General features: G+C 51.7%; 2 protein-coding genes across 8 annotated transcripts in view; both read left to right on the top strand.

Annotated features, from left to right (window-relative positions):
- RADIL (Rap associating with DIL domain) overlaps positions 1-16,333 on the top strand; it is a 66,068-nt gene that overhangs the window by 17,472 nt on the left and 32,263 nt on the right. For 6 of the 7 annotated variants that reach the window (XM_019637536.1, XM_019637534.1, XM_019637533.1 and 3 more), the window contains one exon: positions 5,058-5,630. In XM_019637536.1, coding sequence (XP_019493081.1) covers positions 5,096-5,630 — 535 coding nt within the window. In that variant the 5' untranslated portion in view covers positions 5,058-5,095. Of the gene's footprint in view, positions 1-867; positions 1,012-5,057; positions 5,631-16,333 lie in introns of those variants that run through there. The other variant, XM_019637535.1, reaches the window with a different exon arrangement.
- On the top strand, positions 13,103-15,203 carry PAPOLB (poly(A) polymerase beta). The gene has a single exon (XM_019637541.1). The coding sequence runs from the start codon at positions 13,103-13,105 to the stop codon at positions 15,029-15,031; it is 1,929 nt and encodes a 642-aa protein (XP_019493086.1). The 3' UTR covers positions 15,032-15,203.

Here is a 16,333-nt window from a genome sequence, read left to right as displayed (position 1 = left end):
AGGTTCACTCCCAGGGTCAGAATTATGCATCTTTATATCCGAGGCCATGTGACGCCCCCAGGTCTAGATGTGAGCTGTGTGGTACAAAGGGACCTGTCTGTGAGAAGCCTTTCTTCAGGGTGAAACCCCAGTCGGAGGGCTGGTGCCAAAGTGAGCTCTAAGGACGCGAGTTTCTTTTAAAACATGTTATCCAAGGAAGGTAGTTAGGCCAGAGCTCCAGAGCTGACCTGGTCTGGTTTTGCATCGTTTTAAGTAGACGAGTGCCATGATCTGATGTGTCACTTAAAACTCTGGCTGATGGGTGGGGGACAGATTGTAGGGGAGATGAAACCCGCCATCCTCATCCCCTTTCAGTGTCTCAGATGTTCATACATATGGCCATCCACTTCCAGTAAGCGCTTGCCTGAGCCTGCTCCCTTCTTTCTTTGGCCCTGTCCCTGTCCATTATAGGACTAATAGGTGGGGACAGCCCCTTTGTCCCCCAGAGCCTGAGGCCAGCACTTGGTACCCGAGTTTAGCACTGGCCCCGGCCCTCCTGCCGAGGGAGGCCCTGTCCCTTGAACTGCGAAGGGGGTGTGCTGCATAGCCCCGCCTCTCTGCAACCAGCCCCGCCCCCAGCTCTGGAGACCCTGCCCCTGCATTTCAAGACCACGCCCACATCTATTAATTGGTCAGCAGGAGTCGCCGGCGCCTAGCCCAACCCATCGCCGACTCCGCCCTTTCCGTTGAGGCCCCGCCTCCTCGAGGTCTGGGCCCTGTCCATTGGGTGGCCTGCAGGAAGAGCCAGCGCCCTGCCCTCCTCTTTTCGCCGCCTGCCCTCTAAGAGGCCATGTCCACCGAAGCCCCGCCCCTTTGGAGTCCCGCCCCGTCCGTTGGGCGGCCGGCAGGAGGCGCCGCACCGCTCAGCGCTCGCGGGTCATCCGAACGGGCTCAGGCTAACGGCGGGTGTGGGAGGCGCGCGCGAACGCTGCGGCGGAGGTGAGGCGACAACGGCGGCGGGCTGGGCTGGAGGTGAGTGCAGGGTGCGCGAGGAGAGGTGGCGGAGGTGCGGGCTGCTCGGCGGCGGCTGGGACTCCGGCACGGGGGAGGCCGCAGGGCGCGCGCTTCGGCAGCGGGGCCCTCACAGGGCATCACCCGGCCTGCTCAGGCCAGGTTTTTCTGGTTGCCATGGAAACCGGCCGGCTTTTGGGGCCCCGGGCGTGGCCCTGGGGGGCGGGACCCGAAGGCTAGCCACGCGAGCGAGGGCGGCCCAGCCTTCGGGTTCCAGGGTGTCTACTTCTACCACCGCCCCCTGCGACCCTTGTACCTTGGCCCTCCAACCCAGAGGATCCCCGCGCCTTAGTCTCCCTGGTGTTCCCCTTGGAGGGTGTCTAGCAGCGGGGGCGCCGCGGGGGTCCACACCCTCCTTCCAGTGTCGGCGTGACTCCCCCCATCCCGCCCACAGCCCGTCCCGGTTTTCCTGTTCGCACAGCAGCTAGTTAGTTCCCCACTCGTGCCAGCTGAAAAGCATTGTCTCCCAGCTATTTCTGTACCACTTCCAGCCCTTCTACAAATACTGCATCTAAGAAAACAGATGCTGAGCTGGAACTCCTGGGGGCTCCGCGCAAGAAACTGGCGTATTTCCCACCAGGGAGCCGGTTGGTGGGGCCCTTTGGAGCTGCAGACCCGCTGGCTCAGGCCCCAGCACCCTGCCAAGTGTTTGGTTAATCTGAATTGCCGAAAAGAATTTTCCAAGCCGCCCGTGATTACAGGTGTCTCCTGTTAGCATGGGCCACCTCTTGTGCATTCCAGAGAGGAGCCAGTCCTTAATCCCATTGGCAGAAAAAGTCAGTCCCCTCTCAAGAGGCTGGCATGTCGGAATTAAATCTGATTAAATTATTTTGTATGTAAAAGCATCGCTCTGGCTGGAGCTATCAAGATAGGATTTATGGACGGTGGGAATAAAGCAGAGCCTGCAAGCCTACCCTCTTCCTTTCCTGTCCTGGTGGAAACTGTAATGGATTCCACATTGCGGTGCTGGAATGGCCGTGTCCTCCGCCCATTTTGTCAGCCTCACACTGACCTCACTCACTGCACTCAGTGGTGTGACTTGAGCTTGTTTTCATCAGAACTTGGACTCTTCCTTGAGAACAAGAGAAAAACATTCTCTAAGAGAAGCAACAGCCAGCGTCCTACACCCTTGGGACCGTGTTCCCCCAAATATTTGTGTGAAAGAGGAGAGAACTGAACAGAAAAGGGAAAGGCGGGTCCTGCCTCCTCCAAACCAGGTCTAGTTACCCAGGGCATTCCCCGCTCTGTAGGATATCCCTGCACTCTTGCCCATTCTTAAAAACGAGTCCATCCCATTTCGACAAACAGGCTGTACTCTGCCTCATGAAGGAAGGTGACGCGCTAACAAGTGACCATCAGTGGTTACCCTCTGAAAATGGTCACAGAGAGAATGACCATAAGGAGGAAAAAAACTTCCTGGTGAAACAGATCCGAGTCTGTGTTTACTGGGACTTCTTTGGACTTAAGAAGGCACTAATTATGCTCTCCCCATTGTTTTCTGCCCTCCTTTCGTGATGTCGCTGATTTTGCCTCAATCCAACACCAGGGATGACTGAAGAGGAGGGAGGGACGCTCATGGCCCAGGCCCTGGGAGAGGACTAGCAGCTGTGCATTTGTAATTTTCTGTTTCTTCTTTATTAGAGCAGAGCTGCATAAGCTTTACACCTTACAGACCTGGACTCACCCCAGGTGCAAAATAGCAATTGACTTCCCAACGTATCGGGCATTTTAGGCCCGTGTGTTTACTTCATGGCTTTTCTGTGACACGGGGTTTTTCTGCGTAGATATGGATTCCAGAGTTTTCCACATGGTGTTTAAATTTGCATTCAGACAGCATGTTGAACGGCGGAGGCTTCTGAGCCACAGCTGCCTGCCACTTTGGGTTTAGGTTGGGACCCTGGGGCTCTGCTTGAAGGAGGCCAGGTAAGGGGAGCGTTTATGGGGGTGGGGGTCAGGTCCTCTGAGCGAGGGGTGTCCTGGGAGGCACGTGTTGGCAGTTTTGGAGGCAGGCTGTATGCCTTTCAAAGGCTCGGGTTGGAACTGGCAGTGGTTTGAAGTGGCTGGTGTGGTGTGTGAAGCCATGCACTTGTCCTGCGCGTCCTCTCTGAAATGCTTTGCTGTAAATTAAATCGAGGCCTTTCTGTCAAAGGCCCACTAGGGGAGCCATAGCCAGCTCTGGCCTCCCTAGCATTTGACACGGAGACTCGTCACACATACCTCAGGGGAGGAGAAATGAAACCTTTGACATATTAACTCCTTTACAGCTTCCCTCACTTGAGGCCAAAGAGAGCCTCGTTCTGCCTAGGACACTTCAGGTCTTCAGAATAAAAGCCTTGCCGTGGTAAAACATGAGCAGTGGGCTGTCAGAACAGGGGGAATGTCCCCACCCCCAAAAAGGCAAAGGTCAGTGCTTGGAACCCAGTCTGGTGCATGAAGCCATCAGAAGCATTTTGAAGAGTTTGGGGTCTCCTGACAGATGGGGGCTGGTTCTAGAGGAATTGAAGGGCAGGCCTGCTTTTCAAGCTTTAGTCATGACAGCCGTGGAGGGACTGAGACGTGAGCGCGTGCAACTGAGGCCTGGTAGACTTCTAGAAGGAATCCCAGCTCAGTGTCCGTGCGGGAGGCCGGGACGGTTTCACTGTTTGGGTGCCTCAGGGGCAGTGTGGGCCCTTTTTTCTGGAGGCTACCTGGTTGCCTTCTCCTGCCCTCAGCAGTCACCTTCACTCCCCAGAAAGCCATTTTCAGTGCCCATGGAGTCATGAGTGAGTCAGGACTGAAGGTATTGACGTCAGCTGAGTTTAGTGCTGACATTCGTCACAATGGCAGGTGTCCAGTGCTGCCAGGTCCTCACTGGGACCTGGGCACTGTTTCCAGAGGCTTCTAGAAAATGGGCTTTTCTTCTTTGGTCTGCTTTTGTCTCTGGTGAGGAAACGAGCACAGAGGTGAGGGGTCGTAGGCCATGTGTGTAGTTCTTAGCCCTCGGTCAACTTGGTGTAGAGCTTTTGTGTTTAAGAAGCAGGAACATCTTCCCCTGGCCATGCCCTCCTGCTCCCACAGAGTCTGGGGGTGCGTAATAAACTGTCTCTTTAGAATCTGGGCACTCGGAGCACTAAGAGCACTAGAATGATGATTGTATGACACCCTGACGCGTCCACAAGCTGTTCCTTAATTTCCCCACCAAGACGGTGTCTGTGGCCTGGACGGGGCCTGGATACCAGGCGGGACGCGGTGGGCGGAGTGCACACATTCCAGTCATGCCTCCTCAGCACTGGAAGAGCCCGTGTGTGTCCACTGTGGTCGTGTGGACACTGTAGTGCTGCCGTCCGAGGGACACGGCTCCTCCAAGGCAGGAGCAGTGACCTAGGAGCAGTGTGCTGGGGGCTTGTGTTCGGAGTGTCTGACCGCTTTTTACGCTCTTCCTGGGGCTGTAACTTGGCCCGCTTTCCTCCTTCTACTTGTTTGCGATGAATTTTCTGTGTTACCGGCTGTGGTGCAGAAGCGATCGGGGTTAGGGAGATTGGCACTTTGCACTCTCCGTTTTTGTGACTCTTCTTTGGGTGCGATGTGGCAGGTGGCAGGCCGCCTCAGGGCCTCCAAGTCCCGCCCCGCCGAGGGCCCGCCCCGCCCCTGCAAGTGCGGCTCGTGCCGGTGCAGCCTCCACGTCGGTCTCTGGGCTGCCCACCGGCCTGCGCGTGCCTGCGCTCCCCAGACGTCGGAGCCCTGCAGCAGTGTCTTCCCTTGGTGACCTCATCATGCTTCCTAGCAGTGGCTTTCCTAGAAGGGCACTTCAGCCCATTCACACCTGCTTTGTCCCCTGTGGGCCCCACAGCTTCAGCCATACCCTCACTTGGGTGCTCTGTGGGGACTTGGCAGAGGGTGGCATGCCTGCTGCCTCTGTTGGGAGTGCCGGCCCTAGATGGCCTGTTAAGTCCGTTAACATTCAGGTGAGCCTCATTGGCTCTCGCTGCTCCTGATGGTCGGTGCTGACCTGCCTTGTTTCCACCCAGGACACGGCCTTTTCCTCGCCCATGAAGACTGGCCCACCATGTTCTATGGGACCCACTTCATCATGTCTCCGCCCACCAAGAGCAAGCTGAAGCGGCAGAGCCAGCTGCTGTCCAGCGTGCTGTCCCGGACGCTGAGCCACAAGTACCGCGACCTGGACACTACCTTTGCCAGCCTGGGTGCCAGCGATGACCCCGCGGAGCTCTCCACCCAGCTCTCAGCCCCTGGGGTCCTGAAGGTGTTTGGGGACAGTGTCTGCACAGGCACCCACTACAAGAGCGTCCTGGCCACCGGCATGTCCAGTGCCCAGGAGCTGGTGAAAGAGGCCCTGGAGCGCTACGCGCTGAGCCCCGAGTGTGCCAGCCAGTATGTGCTGTGCGATGTGGTGGGCCATTCCAGTGATCACGGGCAGCAGTGGCAGGCCGAGTGCTTTCGGGTGTTTGGGGACAATGAGAAGCCCCTCTTGATCCAGGAATTATGGAAACCCCGAGAAGGCTTGTCCCGAAGGTTTGAGCTGAGAAAGAAGTCGGACGTGGAAGAGCTGGCAGCCAAGGACGTGGACACTATGACTGCAGGTGAGGACGGGAGAGGACAGAGTAAAAGCAGGGGGCTGGCTGGCCAGGAAACAATGAAAAGGCAAAGAGGCAGGCTGCTCAGGGGTGGAGAAAGGTGGGAAGGAGGACAGTCAGGGCCGCTGTCACACGTTGGAGGACTTGCTCTTAAATCCACCACCTGCACTGTGGCCGTCTTGAGGCTGTAGTTGGTGTGTTCTGCAGACGCCTGCCGGGCTCTCTGTGGCTTCTGGGGTAGTCGCGCAGTGTTGGACGGCAGGTTCCTCCTCCTGTGCGAGGATTGTTGTCCATGTCTCTGGCAGTCGTGTCATTAGCTGCGGAGCGCACTGTGTCCAATGCAGGTGCAGGTGCATTATGGGAGTCCCACAGTGCTGGAGGCACCGGGGGACCCTTAGGGGCGATGCAATGGCGAGGTGAAGGAAGCTGGGTCTCCAGAGGTGCAGGGTGTGTTTGGGTGTGCACGGCGCTTGGGGCTCTGGGCAGCGGGAGGCTGTGCTGGCGATGGCCCAGCCTAGAAGGTTATTGTCCATCTGAGGAGTATCAGGAGCAGCAGACAGCTCCAAGCCTCTGCCCTAGGGCTGGAGGGCTCTGTGGCCTGGGGACACTGCTCTGTGGTTGGCTGTTATTCAACTGGTGGGAAGAATTGATTATCTTAATAGGCCAGTGAAACAAAAAATAAGTTTTTTCAAATGTCAAAAGACTCTTAACTATCTCAGATCATATTTGACTTTGTTATAGTTTCCTGTAGAAAACCGTGGCTTTACATGAACAAGTGAATTATCTTATGTGGCCCAGGGTGGAAGGCTGTTTAACAGCCTCAGGAGACCTGTCACTCGACTAGGTGATGCTCCAGGCTGGGAGGGGCCTTTGAGCCCTTGCAGATGAGCTGTGCACGTCCCTGTGCACGTCCCTGTGCACGTCCCTGTGCACGTCCCTGTGCACGTCTCTGTGCACGTCCCTGTGCACGTCCCTGAGGAGCCCGCCTTGCACCTTTGGTGTGTGAAGTCAGTGGTGTGGGGGGCGTGGAACTCCCAGGGGCTGGGGTCCCTTGGGCCTGAGCGGGACTGCCATGTCTCACAGTGACAGTGGTGCCATGGTTGGCACTGGGCAGCAGCAGCCCTCCATTACCTTAGGCAAATTGCCTCAGCTCTTTGGGCCTCAGTTTCCGCATCTGGTGGATGGGGACATGACTCTTCCAGTCATGGAGGTTCATGAAGAGATGTGTATACAGCACTTAGCACAGAGCTGGCACGGCACTCAGGAAATCCCAGCTGTGTGGTATTATTATTACGATTATCACCTCCTATACGTGAGCAGGCAGGGGTGTGCCCAGGACGGGTGCGGGGCGTCCTCTGACACGGAGCAGGATTTCATCACTGACGTTGTTAGGATTGGAACACGGGGTAACAAAAGGCAGGCCAACATGTAGTGAACTTGTCGCTGTTGTTGAGTCTCCTCAGACCAGCCACCCTGAGTCCCCCACTCCCGGCTCCGCTTCAGGGCTTTGGTGTCTCCTCCTGACCCTTCGTGCCGCGCCCCAGAGGACTCTGGGCCCTTCCCTCCTCATTCTGGAGACGTCCCTGGGGGCCCGGGTGTGGGTGAAGCTCAAGGCCATGTTCCTGCTCCGTGTTTTCTCTGCGGAATGGAAGCAAAGAGCAGGTGGGCCGGGCCCAGCCCTGCCTGTCCTGAAGGTCCCTGGCCCTGGGAGGGGCCTTGGAAAGCCTGCTGCGTGTCGCACAGGTGATGCCTGGAGGGGGACCGTGGGGGCCAGATGCCACCTGAGGGAAGTGAGACTTCGTTTTCTGTTTACCAACGCCTTTTAGATTTGTTCCTTTTACAGTAGTTGAGGCAAGAGAAGGCCCATTGCGTGCAGCCTATTCAACTTGGTGGTGGTTTTGCGAAACCTTTCAAATAAAGAGTCTATTGAACCAGCCGGTCTCACTGACACACTTCTCTGGTGGGAAGTGGGTTGTGTTACCTGCGGGGAAGAGGCCTCCTGGACCCCAGGGAGGCGGCCTTCCTTGCCGGCCTTCCATTTTGGGTGTGGTCTGGGCACTCTGTGCCCCCTGGCTTTGCTGTCTGCCTCGCTGGCGACATTAAAACAGTGCGGTGATGAAGACAGTGTCCCAGAGCAGGCACACTTGCTTCTGTCGTTAGAAACATGGAAGGGCCAGCAACAGACCCATGTGGCTCAGAGGCCTGCTCCAAAGCTGACCAGAGCCCAGAACATTTGAGTTAGCGTCTTGGCTTGGTCATTGTGATGACATGTAGGTACGTGGACACAGAGATGTGTGCACACTCCCACACGCGCACACGCTGAGCTGCTCCCCTGTGCAGACGGCGGCCGCGGCTATGGACCTGCAGGCGGCCCCCCGCACAGCCCATCACCACACTTCCGAGATTTTCTCACCAGTCTTCTAAGTATGGAGCCTGAGGGAGCTTGGGCCATGACCCGTCCCCCACTTCCTGAGACCTCCAGAGGCCCCCCTGCCATCCTCACCAACAGTGGGAACCATGGCGAGACTCGAAGGTGCTGGGACACAGGTGAGGAAGGAAGGGGTGTTGGTTGAGGGCTGGTGTTAAGTTTGATGAGAGGATCCCAGGCTCATCTGTCTGCCCTCTGACTTCTAACACCCGTGGTCCTGTCCCCTGCCTTCCATGCTCCCGGGGAAGGGAAGGGGGCTCCTTACCTCCTGGTGGCCTGTGATGAGCCCCCAGGATGCTGATGGGCCGCAGTGCCTGCCTGTCCTCTAGAGAGGGGTGCCCAGCGCCGGCCTGGGTGTCACTGTGAGGCTTTATTGGTTTCAGAGTAAGCCCACGGCGCACATCTGCTGGGCTCTTGGGAGCTGAGCGGCAGCAGGGTGTGGGTGCCGGTGCTGGGGGCTCGCCTCAGGCCGGTCTCCTGCACATTAACTGGGATTCCCCAGGGACTCAAGTGGGGACAGTAGGTGTGCCAGACGCTTCCCTGCGGGTCTGAAATAAGAACCCACCCCTCCTCCTCCACCACTGGGCCATTGTCATGCGCCCATAGCAATGCTCTGCACTCTGGTGTTTTGTTTTCCATAAATACTGCCTTTCATAGCTGCCAGCTTTCCCCTGATTTCCAGAGTATCAAAATATTGTGTATCAGTTCTGGGAGCGAGGCGGATGGTGTAGGTGGGGCTGCAAAGCGGCGCTCGCTGCATTTTGCCAGAAGGCTGGTATTTAGGACCAGTGCCACGCGGAGAGGGCTCTGGGTCCTGTCACTGAGATAAAGACAATAATCACTTATGCTCCCTTTGGGGAGGGCTGCTGCCGGGCCATGTGGTTTTTGTCAACGGCTTGGGAAGGGCGAGAGAAGGGTTTGTTTGTGTTCCCAGGATGGAAGAGTGGATTTAGCTGGATTTCTTAAGCTCACTTCCATGGACATTTTGGGCCGACAGTGGTGTAGGATGTTTAGCAGCGCCCTGGACCTCCATCCGCTAGACGCCAGTAGCACCCCTACCAGCTGTGGTAACCAGAATGTCTGTGGGCCCTGCTTTGTCTGGGGGGCAAACTCGGCCTGGATTGGGAACCACGGAATGGACCTAGCAGCCTGGACTCAGTTTGGGTGAGCTCAGTTTGTCAGCCACACCCAGCACCTCACTGTTGGGGCCAGTGGCCATGTGCCCTTGTGACTGTCAGGTGACACTGCCTCTCCTGGGGCACTCTGAGGGACTTGGGGTACCATGAAAGACCAGTGTCTTCAGGAGGGTGACAAGCAGAGCTTCCTTTTGGGCCTGTGGAAGCCTTTCTGTGTGGCCTTCCTGGCCCTCAGAGGCGAGGCGTGGTCTGCTCATGGGAGGAAGGGCCTGCTTTGCCTTGGGTCCCCTCTTCAGAGAAAGGGCAGCTTAGAGCATTTTTCCAAAGCTGTTTCTAAAGCCGCTGAGACTTGAGGTTCCCTCTGCAGTCCAGGCAGTTCCAGGGACATCTCTGCATCAGCCGTTGGGCTGTGACTCACTGCCCTTCAAGTGTCTGTGTGATACCTGGCATACAGTAGGTGCTTGTTAAATGCCTGGTGCAGGACTGCTGCAGGCTAGAAGGGCAAGCTCCTGTGTACGTCCCGGCTTCCCTGTGCATACAGGACTCCAGGGCTGGGAGCAGGGAGGTGGGAGGCGGGTATACCTCCCACGATAGCATGGCTGTCTACTCATGTAAGTTGTGGCTCCAGCGATTAGGAATGCACTGCTCTGGCACCTGCCAGCGTGTGCCAGCTCCTTCCCTCCAAGCCTAGCTGGAGTGGTGGGTGGTGGCAGATGCGTTATCTCTGAGCACTCCAGGGTGTTTGTTGTCTTCGCACCTTGTCACCCATGGACAAGCAGACGGGGCCTGAACCCCAGGTGACAGAGGGATGACCAGGCTCCACCTGCTAATTGTGTTACTCAAATTCTGGCCTCACATGTCCTCCAACCTTGCTGTGGTCGTTTTCTTTTGACATTGTTTGCTTCTGCTATGAATCTGATTTTTAATAACGCTTATCTCAGGATGGAGAAGGTGATCTGGGTTGCTTTTATTTAGGGGTAACTGCCTCGAGTCTTGAGTGAGACTTCCTTTGAGCATATTCTCAATGATAGAATCATTGTGGGAAATGTTTATTTTATGTAGTTTGGTAAAAAGTAAAACAACCTCAACTATTTTTCATCAGTCTAAAACTAAAAAATGGAACTAAAGACATTTTGGAGGATTTTTAATTCAAAGAGGACATAAAGTTGAATGGTTAGTTGCTCACAGCCAGTTTCATCCTTCGATTCACTGCTTAGATTAAAAAAAAAATCATAGCCTTCAGTTCCATATAGAGACACAGTGTCAGGAGGAGAGAAGGCTTACCAGCCTGTTCTCTTGAGCTGGGTCGTGTCCACCTGGGGCCTCCCCTCTCCTGGGAGACTTCTGGCCACAGTACATAAGGAGGCTCTGAAGGGAGATGCTCAGTGCTTAACACAGAAAACACAGGGGGAGGGCATAACTGGAGGCATATTCTGGTCTTTGTAACCAAGAAACTTAAGTTTAAGTTTCTCAAGAAAGAGACATAGAGCCTTGGACCTATAGAGGTAGGAAGTTGGAACGGGGACCCCCCCCCCAAATATGGTTGGAACCCTCGAAGTGTGATGCACTGAATGAAAAGATGGAATCTGCCATCTGGTAAAAGGATATGACAAAGACTTATCTTTCTTGACCTGGGCTCTGGTGGGGAAAACTAAAGACTCTTCCCTGGAATTGAAAACCATTCTTCCTCTCATATGTGTTGGGGTTTGAAAATTGCACTACTTGTATGGTCTGGATAATCCCTGGATAAGAAATTACAGTGAACATAATTTGATAGTGTACAAGGACAACTGATAGAAACAAAACAAATCCTCTTTGGAAGGACACGTCCTTCACACAGGCATCCCAAGCCTTGCCAGAGATGGTCCAAAATTACAAGACATATGAAGTGATGCCACTCAAATGAGCCAGTAGAAAACAAGCTATAGAATCAGATTCTCAAGAACATTAGGAATTAAGACCATTAGTTACAGAATGTTGACTAAGTATGTTTAAAATGTTTAAAGCAATATAAAAGGCAGAAATAAAACAGGTAAGAACATAATGTTATCCAAAAATTCAGGGAAGATTGGGAAAAGAACAAGATAATGCTTCTAGTAATAAAAATATAAGCATTTAAATGGCTACTTCAGTGATGGCTTAAACAGCAGACTAAATACAACGGGAGAGAGAATTAGAGAACTGAGAGGTAGATCTGTCATCACCCAGAAAGAAACATGGGTTGAGACATGGAGAACAGAATGAGAAGGTCTATCACATATCTACATGAAGAGAATCAAGAGAATGGTGGGGAAAACATATTGCAAGAGTATGCCTGAGATTCTTCTGGAAGTCATGAAATGAAAAGCATGAAATTCAGGAATCACAGTGTATCCTGTGTAGGATAAATAAAAAGGAATTTACCCCTTATTACCTAGTGGTGGTATTGCAGGTGTGAAAATAAATAAAGGAAACCTCATTTAAAATGGAGTCAGGCAGCCCTGAGGGGGGCTGTACCGCACTGCCGCTCACCATATTTTACAGACTCCAACAGGAAGAAGCTACCCTTACATTTCTGGACAGCAAGAAGCTTACTTGACTACTCCAGCAGGAGGAAGGAAGGATTTTCTCCTTGTTTGGCTAGCAACAGACCCAGCGGATGAGAAACCGCCATGACTCAGCCAATGGGAAGCCAGTCCATTTCCGACTCCCGAGCTCCTGGTTTCCTCCAGTGGACATTTTGCTTATAACATTCCCTCCAAACTCTCTCCTTTTTCTCTCCTAAAGTTCCCCTCCTTTGTTTTCCAGACTTGCCTGTGGTTTGCCATAGCTTGCATGTCTCGAATTGTAATTCCTCTGTCATTCCTGAATAAACTCATCTTTGCTGGTAAAATAACTGGCTATTTTATTTTATTTTTAAAGTTGCAGGAAAAGACAGTTTATTAGAAGAAAAATACATTTCAAAGAAGCAGAAGTGGGCCCGAGCAGTAGAGAATGGCTCAAGGACCATTTTTAGAAGAGAAAGAGTTTGACAGCAGGCCGAGCAAAGAAAACTCAAAAGGCTCAAAAGGGGGCAAGGCCAAGGGCCAGGCAGGGCCAGGGAGTCATTATTAGGAGAAAAAGTACACTCCAAGGAGTTTGGAGCGGGCCCCGAGCAGAGACAAGGCTCAAAAGGCTCGAAAGACCTGGCTATTTTATTTTTAATGTTGATACAGGACGTCCTACTAGGACAGAGATGATTTTTAAAGCTGCCAAAAAGAAAAGACAGGCAAGCAGCAGGTTAGCCTGACTGCAGACTTCTCAACAGGAACTGCAGAAACCAGTAAACAGCAGATAGGCCCTTTAAAGCATGAAGAAAACAGAACTGTCAACCTGGAGTTGCATTCCTGGCTACACCATCATCCAGGCACTGCGCCACAGAGGACCCAACAGGAGCTGCTTCCCAACACAGACCGTACCGTAAAGGGATTTCTAAAGGATGGGTCTTAGGTGGAAGGCCACAGGAAGATGTCCCTGGAGAGGAAGTAGATCCGAGATGTAAGAAGAAATGGTGAGCAAGGAAATAGATGGTAAGTCTGAGTAAACATATAAAACAGTAAAAACAAGGCCCCAAACCAAGGCCCACACCCACCAGCCTGAAGCCTGCAGCGGCCCCCTGGAAACTACAGCTCCCGTGAGGCTCCGCGCAGCGTGCATGCGCCCTGACGTGTGCGGTGTGCGTGGCCGCTCCAGAACTCCGGGGCTGGGGCCTGGGCGCCATGTTGGGGCCCAGGGGACGGCGGAGAGGCGCTTGAAGCGGCCGGAGAGGAGCGGGAGCAGGTCAGGCCTGGGCTTGTCGGAGCCCCGCCCCTCCCGCCTCAGCGGATCATGACCTGGGCGGTGGTCACGGAGGTCGCCGTGGCGGCGTACGTGGCTTGGCGGGGCTAGCGCTAGAGATGATGCCATTTCCGGTGACAACCCCTGGAGCACAACAGACCCCGCCGCCACCCAAGCACTGTGGCATCTCCTCCCCTATCAGTTTAGCAGCCCCCAAGGAGACAGACTGCATACTTACTCAGAAATTAATTGAAACCCTGAAGCCCTTTGGGGTTTTGGAAGAGGAAGAAGAACTGCAGCGCAGGATTTTAATTTTGGAAAAATTAAATAGTCTGGTAAAGGAATGGATACGAGAAATCAGCGAAAGCAAGAGTCTTCCACCAGCTGTAATTGAAAGTGTTGGAGGCAAAATCTTTACATTCGGCTCTTACAGATTAGGCGTGCATACGAAAGGTACCGATATAGATGCATTGTGCATTGCACCAAGACACGTTGACCGAAGCGATTTTTTCACCTCCTTCTATGATAAACTGAAACTACACGAAGAAGTAAAAGATTTAAGGGCTGTTGAGGAAGCATTTGTACCAGTTATCAAACTGTGTTTTGATGGTATAGAGATTGATATTTTGTTCGCGAGATTAGCACTGCAGACTATTCCAGAAGATTTGGACCTAAGAGATGATAGTCTGCTTAAAAATTTAGATATTAGATGCATAAGAAGCCTTAACGGTTGCCGGGTAACCGATGAAATCTTACATCTAGTACCAAACATAGACAACTTCAGGTTAACTCTCAGAGCTATCAGATTGTGGGCTAAATGCCACAATATCTATTCCAATATATTAGGTTTCCTAGGAGGTGTTTCCTGGGCTATGCTAGTAGCAAGAACTTGTCAGCTGTATCCAAATGCAGTAGCATCAACTCTTGTACGTAAATTTTTCTTGGTATTTTCTGAATGGGAATGGCCAAATCCAGTACTACTGAAAGAGCCTGAAGAACGAAATCTTAATTTGCCTGTATGGGACCCAAGAGTAAATCCCAGTGATAGATACCATCTTATGCCTATAATTACACCAGCATACCCACAGCAGAACTCCACATACAACGTGTCTGTTTCAACAAGGATGGTCATGATCGAGGAGTTCAAACAAGGGCTTGCTATCACACATGAGATTTTGCTGAGTAGGGCAGAGTGGTCCAAACTTTTTGAAGCTCCAAGCTTCTTTCAAAAGTACAAGCATTATATTGTACTTCTAGCAAGTGCACCCACAGAAAAACAGCATCTAGAATGGGTGGGCTTGGTAGAATCAAAAATCCGAATCCTGGTCGGAAGCTTGGAGAAGAATGAATTTATTACACTGGCGCATGTGAATCCTCAGTCATTCCCAGCACCCAGAGAAAATCCTGACAAGGAAGAATTTCGTACAATGTGGGTCATTGGGTTAATGTTAAAAAAGCCAGAAGATTCTGAAGTTCTCAGCATTGATCTCACCTATGATATCCAGTCTTTCAAAGATACAGTTTACAGGCAAGCAATAAATAGTAAGATGTTTGAGATGGACATGACAATTGCTGCGATGCATTTAAGAAGAAAGGAACTTCATCAGCTGCTACCTAATCATGTGCTTCAGACAAAGAAAACACATTCAGTGGAGGATGTCAGGTTGACAACTTTGAACGACGGCAGCCTCGACTTGTCTGCAGACAGTGAAAGTCGCATGTCGGCGCCTTCACCTGCTAGGGCTGCGAAGACTGGCCCAATGACTGGCAGCTCTCAGGGCAGAAACAGTCCTGCCCCAGCTATAATGGCAGCATCTGTGACCAACATGCAGATTACTGAAGTTTCCTCGCAACAAGTGAATCCTGGTGAAAGCTCAGGGGGTGCTTCAAGGGAAAGCACCTCTCAGACTGCCTCACAGCCAGCCATGTCTCTCCCACCAAAGCCCACCATCACCAGAGTTGTTTCTTCAACACTTTTGGTAAATCACCCACCCAGGCCTTCAGGGAGCACAGCAACAAACATAGCTAATCCTATAGTAGGAGTCTAGAGGACATTGTCACCTCATACAGAGGGAAGGACTAAGGAAGCCAAAACAGAAGAGGAACAAACAATCTCAAAAGAGACGAGTACAACTCAGGAACTAGTCAGACAGCAGATTCTCTGTTGGCCTCATGGAAGACATCCAGTGCAGACCTTTCCAATATCCCTGCTCTCCATGCAAATCCTATTCCTGTTATCAAGAATTCAATAAAACAGACTTGACTTGATAAAAACAAACGCAAGGGTCCATAAATAATATCTGCCAACTCAGTCTGTTGTCTTCAAATGCTAAAGGAGGAGAATGAAGGGTACCAAACTAGATATGACTCAAAATACGTGGGCTTATTTGGTAACTTCTTTTACTGGGCTAATCTTGACCAGAAGTCCAGGTTAGTACAAGAAGCTAGAAGTACTGTTATTCATATCAGATTATTAATGTCCGCAACAGTTATAGTAACTATTTCAAAGGACGACTAACAGAAAACAGGAGAAAAAAACCCTCCAGCTATATTGGTATCTGTGACTCACATCTGGACTGGATTTATGTTTGATGCATTGTTGGGGAAAATTGGCAGTGCAAATTGGCATCAGATCGCCTTACATCGATGCTGCACTTTATGTGTATTATTATTAGAAAAGTAGAACTCATTTTAGAGTTTTCAGCTTGATGAATTTTGTTTTTTCCTGAAGCGTTTTTTTTTATTATTAATCTTCAAATTGGATACCATTGTGCAGTGGTGTACTATACTTCAGAAAAAGCATAAAAGTGCACCTAGCTCAGTCCCCATGAGGTAGCCATAACTCTTTAAAATGAAATGTCAACTCATTGAAACAATAATTAGTAATTCTTTGGTTTTGGTGGGACATGATCAAGAAATGACATATGGTTTTATTGGTAAAATAAATTTAAAAAATTTATAGTGTATACGATCACGATCAAACAGCAAACATTGTCTTGGAGCTAACAAAGCTCCATATTCTCATGTCCTTAATCATTTGTCCTAAAACAAAAAAGCTTTTTGTCTCCCCACCTCTTCTCTTCGCTTGTATGCACAAGGTATGCTTGTGTTTCTTAAAATACCCAGAATGCTAGTATTTTCTTAACCATGATGTAAATGAATGAAAAAAGTCTTTTTTAATTTGGACACAGCAAACCTAATAGGTTTTCCAGTTAGCGGGGTCCTGACTTCTCCGTTCCCCCAACTGTGCTCCTTTCTACCACATGTGCATTTTTCATACTAAACTGTGATTTCTTAAACCCCTTCTCTAGCCTTCTAGATTAATTTCCCCAAAGTTGGAATATGACCTT

The sequence above is a fragment of the Hipposideros armiger genome, unplaced genomic scaffold (assembly GCF_001890085.2).
Source record: "Hipposideros armiger isolate ML-2016 unplaced genomic scaffold, ASM189008v1 scaffold_33, whole genome shotgun sequence".
Classification (NCBI taxonomy): domain Eukaryota; kingdom Metazoa; phylum Chordata; class Mammalia; order Chiroptera; family Hipposideridae; genus Hipposideros; species Hipposideros armiger.
Note: the sequence above shows the minus strand (reverse complement) of the source record. Positions and strands in the feature narration are given on the sequence as shown.